Source organism: Prunus dulcis, chromosome 6 (genome assembly GCF_902201215.1).
Source record: "Prunus dulcis chromosome 6, ALMONDv2, whole genome shotgun sequence".
Lineage (NCBI taxonomy): Eukaryota > Viridiplantae > Streptophyta > Magnoliopsida > Rosales > Rosaceae > Prunus > Prunus dulcis.
In genome coordinates, this window is record NC_047655.1 from 2,183,454 (window position 1) to 2,199,005 (window position 15,552).

The following is a 15,552-nucleotide window of genomic DNA, read 5'->3' on the forward strand; positions in this document are numbered from 1 at the left end:
GTTTTTGAGCTGACCTCAACACAAGGACCGGAGGTGGGTCTTTATTTATTCAGAAAGGTGCCGAACCATAGAAAAGCAAAACTTTGTGTCTCCTCCTCCAGTTGCTATTCTACCTGCCGGAATAAGGAATGATCTGGCTAGAGTTTTCTACTAATCTTCTGCTTGATGATGTCTGGTTTTTAGATAATGCTATGAATTGAGAGAGGCAAGTGCATAGGGTTGCAAGACTAAGAAAGAAACTGTGTTTGTATAGTGCAGCGGTCAACGGCTTTATTTTTAAGCCATCAATATAGTTCTTCAGTCTCTTGAAGAATCGTTCAGCTTTGTAAATTTCCAAGCTCCTTACCAAAGCATCGCATCTTTCTCAGTGTATTAAAAACAGTTCCAATAGCAATTTTTACTGTCCTGGCGGAAGTGGCCCTAATAGACATTATCTAATAATGAAAACAAAGGCATCTGTAGAAGATTTGTCTGGCGAGCAAAACAAAAACGATGTAATTTTAAGTAACCTAGTAAGAGGATAACAGAATTTCACATTTCTGATGTCTTGCACATGATAGGAATAAAACATCGTTGTGGACTAGTGAAGAATCATGTGTAGGAGGAGGAGTAGCCAAAACACCTCCTGATGGAAAATAAGCCTCTTCTAGCCGGCAATGACTCGGGTTTATCCTCAAATTTATTGTGAGGAAAGTGCCTATGAAAGGCATTCACTGCTTCTGTCACCCCATCCTCGCCATCCATGGCCTTGCAATTTCAACAGCACGCTCTTTAACCTTTCCACCAAAAATAGTTATTTCTTCGTTAATTTAATCTATTGAGGTCCACACAAGGGATTGAAATAACAGAAAATAACCCCAGAGTTGTGACAAGTATTTACATGTTGAAATTGATTACAAAACAAAGTCAAACTTCAATTAAATCAGCGCGTATGCATGACCCGGTTGGAGGGCTAAAGAGCCAAATATGGCCCTCCAAATTTGGTCAAAATTTTGTTTAGCCCATGGCTGGAGATGGGTTTTGTATTATTTTAGGGTTATATTCAGAATATAGCTCATGGCTGGAGATGGCCTAAGTTTACACTCAAGAAACCGGGAGTAGCCTAGTTATCCAAGGGGGGAACAAAACAACAAAACAACAAAAAGGTGCATCAAGTTCATGTGACGTTCTGAACACCAGTGGAGTGAAATCCCAACCAAATTAAAAAGAAATAAAAGCATTGAAATTTACCACAGCAGAGCATCGTTGGAATAGCCAATCATGGGGGCAATTGTCCACTAAATACACAGAATCACTTGGTTCTGCCACTGAGAAGAGAAACATATGAAGGCTTTCATATGTAAAGAAGCATAAGAATACAATGTGCTTGAAATTAATCTTTTTTTAAGAATCAAGACTTACAATTACCAAGGCCACCCCAGCCTCGGTTGATGATGCCTCTCTGTCCAGTTATTTCCAGAGCTTGAAGAATAATATTGGTCATTTTCTCTGGTTCTTCAAGAGGCTAATGCAATACACATAAAAAAAAAATTTAGCAAGCAAGACAATTTACCATTTCAATCAAATGTACAATCAAGTAACCATAACTATGCAATTCAGAGGTATACTTTGCACGTATTAGACATGCCTCAGTCAAATTAGATATTGAACAACTGAACAACCAAAAGGTCGATTTGTCATCTGTCATGAATAGACCTCCACAACCTGTTTGTTGGGGACCAACATGAAGGTGGTCACTCTTTGGAGATTGTGGCTTTGGTTGATTGTTTTAATTGGAAAGGAACAAGTAATTTTTTTAGGGTAAGGACAAAACAGAGCTACTCTGGGATAGAACTGGGAAAAGAATATTAAACATGAATAGAGAAAGCTGCAACAAACTCACAAGGCTACCAAATCCAATATAGACAGGCTGTTCACCAGCTTCAAGCCACTCCACAAGTGAATCTGGGGGTTCATAATTTGAAGCAAGGTCAAGAAAACAAAAACCAACAACATCAACCTTCAGTCCCCAATCTGCCAAACAAGTAAAACGTAGAGCATATCAGCAAATAATCAGCATACTGTATTCTCATTTGGTCAAGCTGGTCTATTTCTACCACATGAAATCATATTCCTGTGGCTTCTGCAATATTATCAGCATACTATTCCTAGAACAAGAAGAAGCCCATGTAATAAGATATGCTTAATAATCCAAAACCACCATGAGGATTCTGAAATGACCATGAATCTCTATCATATCTTCAGCAAGAAATTAAAAAAAAAATAGTCTGAGTAATGGTAGAAGGCATCTTCTGGTACTCTTTCTCCATATTAAATGAAATTATGACTTTAGTTTACTTTTTCATGAAATAAATTACCTCGAAGATTCATAAACTAGTGGAGGGATCTAGTAGACAGTAGATCGTGAAATTATTCACATACATTTTTAGCCAAGGAGATTATCAGCATACTTTGAAGTGCAAAACAAGTAAGAAACAAGGTGAAGAGTAGTAAGGAAATCCACAAGGAAAAAAAATAGTAACAAGCTCTGCGAGTTCATACTTGAACTGCATCAAGTGGTATCAGAGCGTCCTTTCTGCATTTTGCATCCTTCCTTGAGTTTAAAGCAAAGAGCTCTCATAGCAGATGCTGCACGTGCCCTGGACAAAGCAAAAATGATGCTGCACGGCTATACTTTCTAATTACATTCGAATATTTCAAAAGTACAGCCGAGCGGCTATATTCTATATATTCGAACGAACACGAAGCTTGCACTCGCAGAGGACGGAACTTTCTCTCCCAGTCACCGCTTCGTCCTCCGAGTTCGGCTACCCAACCCGCCTAGCCACCGCCTAGCCGCCTAGCGCCCGCCTAGCCATCGCCTAGCCGCCTAGCTCCCGCCTAGCCGCCCGCCTAGGCCAACTTTTCAGTCCTCGCTCTCCAGCATCCAAACGCATTCTCTCTCTCCCCTTGTCGTCAAGGTCTGTTACCTCTGTTCATTCATTGTAAATTTTAGTATTCAATAGTTCATAGCTTTTTCAATTTTTCAATTTTGAATTTTGATTGAAACGCTAGACAATGTAGGGGTTTAAATTTGTTTCAACATGCTCTTGACAATTGTTGTATGAGGGCACCTGTCAATTTTCGTAAATCAGTAGAAAATGTGCTCTTGAATTTTGTTAAGATTACATTGAGAGCCTAATGTTGGATTTTGAGATTGCAGTTTAGGAGAGCATTACGTGATTTTTCATGTAGGGAAGGGAAGTAGCATAATGACTTTAGGTTTTCGTGTTATGGCACAACACCTGAAGTTCTTGAAAGGCTTTATAAGGTCATACAGAGTCTAGCTAATCTAGTGCAACAGTATTTTAGGCTGGATGGGACACCAGGCAGTTTTTATGAGTACATATGATAATGATAAGCCTCAAGGAAAGGTTCATCGGAAATACTTCACAAGGGGAGTCTGGGACCACAAGGAATTGAAGTTCATGAAGTTGGTACAGTTGGTATAGAGGAGCTACGAAATGCATAAATAATTATCTAGGTTTGATGAGTGCATTTTACTCCTTACTTGTGGCCTGTGAGCTCTGTACAAAATTTGCGCGGAGTCTAAGATGAAGCATCATTATAAAAGTCTCAACTCTGAAGTTGACTTCTTATTTTGAGTTTGTGGACATAGCACAGATAATAGAAATGCACTGTGGGGGACGGTCATAGTATTTGTGAACAGAAAATAGCGATCGAAATTCCAACTACCAAGTGAGAAGAAAATCTGGGAACTTAAGAGGTGAAGACCAAGAGTGATTGACAGTGGATCATTATCTAGAGATCTATTTGATAGCTAAGCCTCATCATCGTACATGCCCTTATTTATCTTTAACTAGTCTTCCTTCGGTTATAGGTACATTTGGTGGTCTATGTTGTCCATGTTCCTATCACATTAACTTCTGTTACTTATCACTGACAGGGTTCACTCCCAGTGTTTTTCTATTGTATTGATTTTTAATTGTCCTTTTGAAGTCAACCCTACCATCCATATTAATATTTTCATTCCCGCAACATGGTTGTGTTGCTCTTATGTGTGTCTAACACTTTGCCCCATAAAACTAGCTACTAAAAGAATTGAGAATTTATGATATCAGTCAGAGAGATTATAGAGTCTCCAAATCAGTTTTAACATATGCCCTCCTTACCAGCTCTAAAACTGCATGAGTTCTCATAGATGACATTAATAGCCACTCCGATAGGACAACTGAAACTTGGGCTATTGATTTTCTCTTGCTATACTTGCAAGATGATCTATAATAACAATCACAGAATCTGTGTAGAAATCCTTTGCTGTAAGAGTTGATGACAGGAAGCTTTTGATAGATTTGATCCTCTTGGATATCCAAGACTTTACCGCGCATGGATTAATCTTTTGCCCATCATGTAACTTGACTGTTTTATGGAGTTCCTGTACTTCAAGAGAAGCTGAATTTTGATTTAAGGGGAAGTTTAGGTGGGGTTTTTAAGAGTAAATGACATTTATGGTGGTTTAAGTTAATAATGAGATAAATTTTAAAGTTTTTTTGAGAATCCCCTGATGCGGTTTGTAGGTTCTTCCTATGAAAAATTCCTATAACCTCAGAAGGGATAAGATCAGACCATCAGACAAATCATATCTATCAAAATTATTTTAGCTTGATACTCGAGCAAGGGCTTTTTAACACTTTGACACGTTCAGTGCACTTTGACACAAGTACTTTTCAGTCACTATTTCAGAGTGTTGCACGAAATGCTGCAAACACTAGCTGTGGCATTCCTTTGTGTCAGTACTCGTGCTGATGATCACCCGATGATGATGAAAGATGTCGTAGCAATGCTTACAGAAATTCGACATGTTGAGACTGCAAGGGGAGAACCAGAATTGTTAAAGGGAGGAGGGTTGCAATCAATTTTGGCATCCCCCCCTGCTAGGAAAGCAGTTTCACAAGGCTCTTCTAACTGCTCCTTCGCTTTCTCTGAAGATTCAATGCAATGATAAGTTATGAACTTTCATCCACTGTGCATATTATCTTGAGAGAATCAAAATCCCATAGAACAAGGAAGAATATAGAGGAAGAATTTTAGTGTAAATTTAGATTTTAATTATATGTGGTTCTTGTAGATTGAAATAATCAATGCCTCCCCCACTAAGAAAGAATGGTCTTTGGGGGAATATGTGATGGCTTAACTGTCTTCCGGAGGAGTGAGAGTAAATGCAGGGTATGTAGTAGAAGTGTTAAACAATGATTGGTATTTTGGCATTTATGTGCTTAGAATTTAATGTGAGGGAATGAGATTCCATTCCATGACATCTCATTATTTATACCTGTACAGATATGTAATACACAAACCAAGTAAACTGTTCCATAACATTACAGCTGCACATGGATTTGTATCCACTTTATGAGCATATTGCAGATATCTAAGTTTAAGTAATTTTTTTTTATAGAATTGTAAATAATACTTCCAGATCTCTGTAATCCATTTTTTTTTTATACAGTAGTAACTGAATCAGTCTTACAACTTGCATTGCATGTAGAACCAGTTTCTAAGCTTATTGTGGAATAATTACTCAAGCATGTGGAGTTTTCAAACATGTTTATTTCCAGATAATTGGCTGATGAGCACTCTCAACACAGGACATTCTCAGGACTAGATGTACCTGCTAATGAAGTCATTTATCACTGCCTCAACGGTATCTAGAGTAAAGTTATTTCCATGTAATTTCTTTCTCAGTTCAACTGCTGTGAAGGCCCTACAAAGAGAAATAGCTTCTTAAACAATTTTTTTTTCTTCTTCATTCACAGGCAAACATCCTTATTTTGAAACTTCTATAGCATCTTAACTCCAGGAATACAGATGCCCAATCCCTCAAACTGCTATCCAAAGGTATCTTGGCAAAATCATGTACCTCAGAAGAATCCCTGCCCTTAGACATTCTAGAAGCACTACGCCAAGCAGTTCTCTGAAGTTATGGAAGTTCTAACCTGGTTGCAAGTAATTTTATTGCCACTTTCTCAGCATCATAACATATTTTGCACTTGATGAGTATTTAACTCTTCCAAGAGTTCAAAGCCTGCATCCCCCGAAAGATGATCAATCTGACCTTCCAGCTCTGGAGATGCTATACTGTTTTAAAGAAAATTGCTTCAATTTTGTGTATAAACAAAGCCTAAAATAAAACTCCACAGCTAAACAAACACGAAAACAAGAAGCTACAATTGCCAGGGGTAACTGCATTTATATATGTAATCATGTAATTAAAGCCATGTTTGTATGTCATACAATCAATTTGTTTCTATATAATATAGGTTTAATCAAGGTGACCATTCAAGCACTCAGTCATAAGAATGAAAAGTGATATACCAAAGTCAATTTAATGAAAAAACTAGGTAAAAGATCAGAGTATTCTTAGAATATTACATTCTCCATAAAAAGCAAATAAAGTTTCACATTCCTCAAACAGATTCATTATCAAAACTTTCATACGCCATTTAAGACTGCACCATTTGAGAAGAGTGCTGACGTTTACCTGTTCCATTGTTTAGCAAAAATATATCAAATTCCAAAATAGAAAACCCAAACCAGAAAGAAACAAATAGTGAGTTAGCAAAACTTACAGCCAAAAGGCACCACACATGGATAATTTAGTTGCACTTGAAGAGCAGGCACCAAGTAGAAAACATTGAACACTACAAGACCCTGTTTTGATGGTTAACAAGTCTTTACTGTCTGAAAGTTGAAATTCGAAACTTGCAACAAAAATTGGCATCTTCCTCAAAACTCCACCATTGGGCTCAAATCCAGTGTCGATAGACAATACCAGACATATCTCTTGACCTCCTAGATGGACAATCCTATAATCTATTTCACGGGGTTTAGCCGTATACAGATCACGCAACCTTTCACAGCCTGGTTGAGTAGGTAACAGATCATCAGGCAAGCGCAGAGGTTGAATAGGTGTGAGTGATGTAAAGTCCTTTGACATGATATAGGCAGGCAAAGATGTACCATGCCATTCAAAATGACGATCAGGCACAAGCTGATGACGATAAGGAGGATAATCATACACATTAGAGTTGTTGCAGTCGTAATCGTCGCAGCAACGGTTGTCTTTGATTTCATGACGGTCATAACTCAATTCTGGGTAACATGTGAAAATCAACCAATCCCCGTCACTCATTTCCAGCGCTAAACTTTTCTCATCCCATCTATATGGCAATGCAGTGCAGTTGGTAAAAGAGTGCTCCTTCCATATTTGGCTGGTGTCAGCCATGTCAAAGCGGTAGATACTAGACACACATGACACAAAGATATTACTGCCTACAACAACAGAATTGGTGTGGTGTCCAAGGTAGCGTCTGTGGAAAAATGGGGGCTCGGGCAAAGTCACCCATGTGTCATATTTTGGGTCGAACATCTCGAACCCCTGACCTGTTAACGGGGAGAGAACATATAACTTGTCCTTGTGCTCTACCACGAGGGGATGAGTCTTCCCGTGTTGAAGGGGACCACGGCACTGTATCATATCTGGTGGATGTGAATTCATAATCGCAGTGTCAAACGCATAAACTTCTCTACACGGACGTGGTATGAAATTGGCTAATCCATCGAATTCCGGTCTAATGCCGCCGGCCAAAACGATCTTGGAGCCGTAGACACCAGAACCCATAATTACGGGAACATGACTCTTTGTTTTAGCCACTTCACTGGAATCTGTCAATGGAAGTATTTGGCAATTTTTCTCCAAACCAAAGGCGTGAATAGAGTAACAAACCCAAGTGCTCGGAAAATACTCGCCGAAACATAAATACAGGACTTTCTTCGGCTTATACGACGAACCAGGGCGATCCTTTAGCTCCTCCATAAATAAACGAATTTCTTAGGGTTTAGTTGTATCGGAGGTTCACCACTTAGAAATTGATGAGTGCTATATCTCAGATATGAAGGTATTTATAAATAAGTAGAAAGATGCGGTAACCTTAAATACAATAAGTTATAATTTTAAATTACAATAGGAAATAAATATTAATTACAATATAACTAAATAAATAGGTAAGTAATCAAAATCCTAATTTAGTAAGAAATTAAAATCCTAAATAGATAAGGACTCACCAGCAACAAATATACATTAATTTGGTAATTGTGTTTATAAAAAAAACAAAAACAAAAACAAAAAACTTGACTGTCGTCGGTAATTTGTTTACAATAATGATAATAAATGAATATATACCATTGTCATTACAAAGTCTACCAAACCGCGCAGGTGTATGTGGACTTAAAATTACAAGACAACAGGAGCTAATAATATTGTAGGACGAAGCTGGCTCCTATAAAATAAGTATATAACACAGTGATCGATAGTTCTACTTTCATATAGATTTATTCACTCATAGATTTCATAGAGTTTTCCATCCCAAAAAACTTCAAAGCCTATAAAATTTAATTCTTCCATTTCATACTTGAATTCTCTGAATTTTATTGTACATAGGCACATGCTTTTCCTTTTTATGCAAGTGACATTGAATATATAAGATGATCATTGCTCACACATAATTTTGTACAAATTTTATGTGCAGCAGAAGATAGTAGTGAGTGTGCCAATGCACTGTGACAAATGCCGAACCAAGGCCATTGTCAAAGTTGAAGAAGTGAAAGAAGCTAAAGCTGATAAGAAAGAGAAAAAGCCAACCCCTCCTCAGGCTGTGTTCAATATTGTCCTCCAATGTACTATGACTGGTACATGAATAGCCAGAACCAGTCCAATGCTCTATCATGTAAACACTTTTTACAGCAATTCTATTTAGCTTGAAGATCGATATATTGATATCTTAGATCGATCACAAACAAACTAGGGTTTATAATTTTGATTTCTTTTTCTTGTTTATAATTTTCTTTGTGCCTTGTGCCTGTGTTTTTTTTTTTTTTTTTTTTTTTCTGTTCTTCATATACGTGTACCATTAGTTATGAATTTAGATTAATTAATTGTAATGCTTGGACCAGTTATAATGATTACACTAAAATGCACAATCCCTAAATGTACAAACCCGGATTCATACTAGCATGTATGGTCAATCAAAATTTAATGCTTGCTTGTGTCTCTTTCATCTACCACAAAATGTTTTGTGGTAACCAACTTAGTGGGGAACTCTCAAAGATTCAAAAAGAAAATTTCAGATTACATTTTTGTTTTTCACGTGCTATACATGGAACGTGTAGCTTTCTATAGATCACAACTTGAACGAAAGAGGCTTATAATTTTGCTACAAGATACAATTTTTGGTGATATATTTATATTATCCAAAGTTTTAATATTGCGCAGGAAATTTCCACTTGGACTTACGAGTAACGCAAGGGGTTTTAGCAAAGACTTTCCGCATATGATAATGATATCAACATTTGAGAAAAAACTATGACTGGTAAGAATTTCGCATTGCGTTAGCTTTGGAATGGAATGTTTTCTTAAGATTTTAGAGAGACAAATCTTTGGCCCACCACTAGCAACATCGATATTGTCTTTAACTTAACCACTTGTTTAGTATGTGTGGGGTTTTATACAAAAGGCATCGATGTTATTAGGAGTGGACCCATTCATTATAGAGTTTTTCTATTTAAACCCCACAATTTCTTTGTTCACCCCAATACTTCAATTATTAAACTCTTAAGTTTTATTATTGTGTAAAAAGACAAAAAAGTCATCCAACTTAATACTTAACCCTAAATACATCCATGCTATTTTCAGAAGCTTTGATCTCCTTTTCTTCAGGAAGCAATATAGAATATGGTATTTGAAGTTGCTCTTTTGATATCCCTTCATGGACTATCTAATAAGCAATGATCTCATCTTTGGAAACTACGTCAGTGCTTTGAGAATCAGCTTTAGACACTGTTTCAAAGGTTTCTTTGATTTCTTCTCTGTTCTGGAGCCAATTCAGAAACTTTGAGCTCCCAAGGCTCTTCCTTGTGCAAGATTGTCTCTTCTACTGACCTCGCAACAAATAAATCTCCCCTATTTTCATCAGCTGTCATTTTTATTTTCTGGCAACAATGTTTTTATCTCTTTTTTTTTATTTTTTTATTTTTTCTGCTGGGTGTATATTTAGGGGTAGTTTGGGAAGATTGTGGGATTTTCTTAGACATTGTGAAAATTTGAATTAAAAGTTGGGGTGAACTTAGAACATGGGGTGAACAAAGAGAAATGCGAGAGGTTTAAATAGAAAAACTCTTCATTATATGAGACTTTCTATTTTGTTAAGTTTCCGATGTGGGACTATGTGTATTCTTCAACACTCCTCCTCAAGTGGGACCACTTTTTAGTGGGCCACAAGTGCAACCAATTCCACATCGGTCACCTTTTTTTTTCTTATGAAAAAAGATCCTGAGAATTTCCACCCACTTTGGAACTTTCGTCTGAGGATCCGGGAACATGAACAAAAGACCGTAGGAGTTAGGAGCAGCCCTCACTAAGCTCATGCGTAACAGCGTGGTTAAGTACTCTATTCTATATTGCCTTACTAAAGCTTACTAAACAAAAAATAAATAGCAGGATCTGCATAAACGGTAATTGGTCGCTATGTTGTGTCCCATCAGCTTGCTTCTAGTGAGATGAATAGCTTATTTCTTCCATTCTAACCTTTGATACGAGGATTCATTCGAAATCGATTGGTTTCAAGATCTATGAACAAGACATCCCTAAATATCCATTTGAAAAAAGAGATGAATAGATAGGGCGAAGCCGGCTGAAGGAAGGAGTTAAGATTCACTTTCAATCTTTCTAAAGCAACAAGCGATAAACTTTACTTTGAAAAAGAAGCGCCTTCTATTATAATATTAGTAAAGGCGCCTTAGCCTATCTGTAATAGTAAGGGGCCTTTTCTTGCTCGTTAGCTCCCCTGCAATAAAAAAAACCTAAAGTTTCTCCTTACACTAACAAGTTGGCAAGTAAACTACCTTTTGAAAACCTTACTAATAAAAAGGGGAAAGATGAGCTCAAGCATGTGAAGAAAGCTCTTCGAGTTCCCCTTATATTATAGAAAGGTTTGTTTTGTAGAAATGGGCCTCTTAAACTATCCCATAAATAAGTAGGGGCTTCGCGCTATTTTGTTGGTAGCTTTCAATCTATTAGGGTTGTAGTCCTCACCTCTCTACACATCTTTTACAACAAATTTGAGATCACCAATAAAATTACAATGGTTCAATTACTATCTAGGATACTTCTTACCTTGTGAATTTGCCATATTTTTAATTTTCTCCAATATTTTATATATGTGTCTATGCTTATGTATATATAATTCACTATCATATATAATTAGAGAGAGCCAAAATCACATTAATTTTATTTTAATGATCATGCAAAACTACGAGTATAGTTTTGATTTTTATTTATTTATTTTTATTATGATATTGAGAGGTAGGAATAGAACAACATTTAAGTAGGTTGATTATAGTTTCTTGTACAATTACTATTAATTATGTTGTAATAGTGTAAAACAAAATTTGTTTGCTTAATTAGTTTTTCTCTTTACGTTTAAAAAAATAATCAAAGAAAATATTTGTAGTTTAAGTGTTTAACAACAATCACTTGTATAGAGGGAAAAAAAAAAAAAAAGACAATGTGCACTAATAAAATAAGTTTTGGGTATGGAAAGAAATTTTCAAATCGCAATAATGAATCAGATATATATATATTGTGACAAAAAACGCATGACCACTGCATGCCATATGTGTTGGCTCAAGCGCGTTCAACATGAATCACAGGGATCTTTGATTTGCTTTGCTTGTAATTCTTTGATTTCACTATAACTAAATTTCTGTACCCCACAAAAAAAAAACAAAAAAAAACAAAAAAAAAGAGAAAAAACAAAAACTCAATTTCTATTTTACTATTTGAAATAAAAGATTAGGTCTCATAAGCCTCAGTCGTTGGAAAGTGTTATATGAACTTTTGTGGATAAAATGAGGTAAGTGAAATGTCCATTGGGCTTTGATTCAGTTTATGGGAATGTTGAATTAAGACAATTGTTTACATAAAAACCCAATATTAAGTTTAAGTCCACTAGTAATTAGAAAACTGATTAATATAATAAAATTGTATAGTTGAATAATGGAGAGAGTACAAATATACACACGCCTAACCCTAGGATTACAAGGAGAAACTACACAGTTGGGATAGGATTAGGAATTCTAAACTAGGAAGAAAATCCACAATTGGGATAGGATTAGGAATCCTAAACTAGGAAGTAAATAAAAGGGCAAGCAATAATAATATATATTTACAATATATTTTCTTTAACAGGAGGCCATCACGCGAGAGAAGAGAGAAGAGAGAGCAGGGAGGGTGGGTGTGAATTAACCCAGTTGCAATTTGCAAACACACACACAACCTCTTTTGTCAAGCTTCGCGGTGGCATCAGCAATAAGGGTTCTCCTTGAGTCTAGAGTCTCAGAGAGGAGGCAAGTGAAAGACCAACCACTGCTGCATAGTGTTTTTGCGATTTAAGGGGTTTTTTCCTATGCAAGATGGTTTTGCTTTTCAGATGCAAAGGGTACCTATCCCTACCCTGTATTTATGTTTGGCTGAGAACAAGCAGGGTAATAAGGTCTCTTACCGTATTATCTCGGTGCGTTTGATGGATGGGATGCATGCAGAGATCGTAAAACCCGAAATCGAAGTAGTGGGTTATAAATGTGGCGAAGGGCTTCCTCTTGGTATGGGTGTCGGTATTTTCCGATCTAACATTCTATTGGCCGGCGGCCTTGAAGCCGTGTACGACTGCTACACAAATTTCCCACCAAATGTGACAGGTGGGAGCAATAACAACAGAAGCTGCGGAAGATCCCGCAGTAGTAGATTCGGTTGTTTGCAGTGGCTGATCTCCCTATTACCCGGAAACCTACAGAAGTAAGAATGGGAAGAGGTAAAGGAAATCCTAAAACCATTTTCAAAGACATAGATTCCTCAGAAGTAATTTCAGTGATGAGAGAGTCACAATCATGATTGGAGAGGGAAAGCTCTTTCAAGGAAGGATGTGTATCAGTTTGACAATAAAAACAGTACCTACACCATTCCCTTCCTCCAACAAGGGAAGTCTTGTCCTTTCCTGGCATTGCATAATGGCAAATTGTATGTTCTCTCAACTTTCTCTTTAAAGTTTTCTGCTGGCCATCACTTTACTTCCTCTTTTGAAATGTTTGATCCAAAAAAGGGCAAATGGGCCAGTCTGCCTGAACCCCCACCTTTCACCCGCGACTACCTTAAACATGATCCTTTTACTGCTCATGCAGTTGTAGGCTCTAACATATTGTTTCATCTATCTTTAGTCCCATATTCTGTTTTAACATGGATGATCCCATTCAAGAAAGGAAAGAACACGAATTTAACATGGATGACCCTAGTCAAGAATGGGACTGCCAAAGCTTGCCCATGGAATTTAATGGTCAAGCTTTAGCAGTGGAAACTAAGGATGGAGATGGGTGATTCTAAGCTGTACGCCAGAAAGTGACGCTGTTGAAGCTGGCGACGACATTGATGAAGACGACCCCGATGAGTACGACCAGGACAACTTTGATTTGGAGGAGCATCATTATCATCGTGCTCGTCCTTGTCGTGATTATGAATGGTGGGGTGCGTCTATTCGTGGGTATCTGATGTCAAAAGACTGTAAATCATTGAAACTGCTGAAAGATTTGAAGGTGCCGGAGGGTATCTTACCTCGTAATCGTCAACATGTGCGTGGAATGCAATTTAAGTTGGTTCATTTAGGGGAGCAAAAAGTATGTCTTGTTATGTGCGTAGACTATGGGCATGAGCCCAAGGATGTAGAGATTCATGTTATTGGTTTCGAATTTCAACTTCTACCAAGTAGAGATGCCTTATACTTCACAATGCTCAATGATGTTTCTCAATTTATATATCATGGCGATGAGTCATTCGAACCTAGCACCACCGGAATATACATTCACGGTGCCTTTTTCCTGTAAGTTTATTTAATTTTGTTTACTAGTATCATTGAAATGCCCAACTATTTAGATTTTGACCATTAATTCTGAGTTCTTCTATCATCACATGGTTGAGGACCTATGGCAATGAATAAAATGAGGATCATATTTTATCGAAATAAGAGAAGAAAAAAAAAGGCTTTGGGTTAACAGTTCTGATATCATGTAGGGCAAATGTTGCTATGTGCTTAGTTAATTTACACTATTGGTCTTGGAACATTTGATACTGTTTACAAATCCCTTTTTTTTTTTTTTTGGTCTCTTCAGGGACTATTGGTTGAGTTTCTTTTGAATTGTTTTCAGGTGCAGCAGTATAGCATGAAGATGAAATTGATTCTGTGTGTACGAGTTGGTTGTTGGTCCTGCTGTTCGTCGGTTTCTCTCATATTTTGTAACCCTGTTAAATTCTCAGCTTAGTACTTTATCCTACCTAGAATGTTTCAGATCCATAAAAGCAATGTTTGTTTATGGAACTGAGAATTTTCAACTTCTACTGAGTGGAGATGCCTTACACTTCACAATGCTCAATCATGTTTCTCAGTTTACATATCATGCCGATGGGCCATCCGAACCTAGCACCATTGGAGCATACATTCATGGTGCCTTTTGCTATAAGTTTCTGTAATTTTGTTTAGTCGTATCATTGAAATATCCGACTATTTAGATTTTGACTATTAATTCTGAGTTCTTTTATCATTAGGATTTAGGGTTACTTTCTTGTCGACCTCTAAAGTGTGTTCAAATATATGTGGCTGAGTTATTTTCTTATTAACCTCAAAAGTGTTCAAGTGCACATCAATTCTCAAACTTATACCCGATTTATATTTTGGTTCATAAACTAAATTATTCGTTCAAATGGTCCACCAACTCTTTATTAATTAGCGATTTAGTCATACCGTTACATTTTCCGTTAAATTTAGTCATGTGAGCAGCACATGCTACATTTGTGGAGATAAATAAGACTTTTGACAACTAAAAAATAAAAATATATGATTAAAAATTAATTAATACAAAATTTTCTTTATTTTTAAAATTAATTAGAAACTATAAAAGAATAAAAAAACAACCACACAAAAAAAGAACCACCCCAGCCCCTCTCTCTCTCTCTCTCTCTCTCTCTCTCTCTCTCCCTCCCTCTCCCTCTGTATTTTCTTCTCCCCAATGACCACCCCAGCCTCAGCCGCAACCCAACCCCGATCCTTACCCAAATGAACATATTCAGTATGGTTGTCTGAAGCAGTCTGTTCAAATATCATTCAATCTCGATTTTATATTAATGATTAAATCACATAAATCTTCATCATCTCTATCTGTGATTTTAGAAATAAATACATATAAATGAATAAATGGTGTATTTTTATTTCACGAACCAGGAATCGTCAAGTGAAGTAGAAGCAATATCAGTAAGACCTTTATGAATATTAGACCCAAGGACAGAAACACTAGGTCTTGTTCTTAACCGAACAAATACCCAGGAAAAAAAAAAAAAACATAATAACACAATGGAAAGTTGAAATCATGGCATAATGAGTTCCCATTGTAGCAAAT

General features: G+C 36.8%; 1 protein-coding gene and 1 long non-coding RNA gene across 2 annotated transcripts; both read right to left on the reverse strand.

Moving 5' to 3' along the window:
- Positions 1 to 1,086: 1,086 nt before the first annotated feature.
- LOC117632771 lies at positions 1,087 to 2,059 on the reverse strand. The gene is made up of 4 exons (XR_004586516.1): positions 1,883 to 2,059; positions 1,402 to 1,504; positions 1,231 to 1,307; positions 1,087 to 1,102 (listed from the first exon to the last, which is right to left on the reverse strand). It is a non-coding gene; the product is annotated as an uncharacterized LOC117632771 (long non-coding RNA).
- A 4,351-nt stretch (positions 2,060 to 6,410) lies between these two features.
- LOC117632472 lies at positions 6,411 to 7,800 on the reverse strand. The gene is made up of 2 exons (XM_034365955.1): positions 6,627 to 7,800; positions 6,411 to 6,538 (listed from the first exon to the last, which is right to left on the reverse strand). Exons 1-2 carry the CDS (start codon positions 7,676 to 7,678, stop codon positions 6,535 to 6,537), a joined length of 1,056 nt encoding a protein of 351 aa, XP_034221846.1. The 5' UTR covers positions 7,679 to 7,800; the 3' UTR covers positions 6,411 to 6,534.
- Positions 7,801 to 15,552: the final 7,752 nt, after the last annotated feature.

What these genes read in the sequence shown, in the direction of transcription:
- LOC117632472 (XM_034365955.1), bottom strand. Translation starts at nt 7,678, where the DNA reads ATGGGTTCTGGTGTCTACGGCTCCAAGATCGTTTTGGCCGGCGGCATT.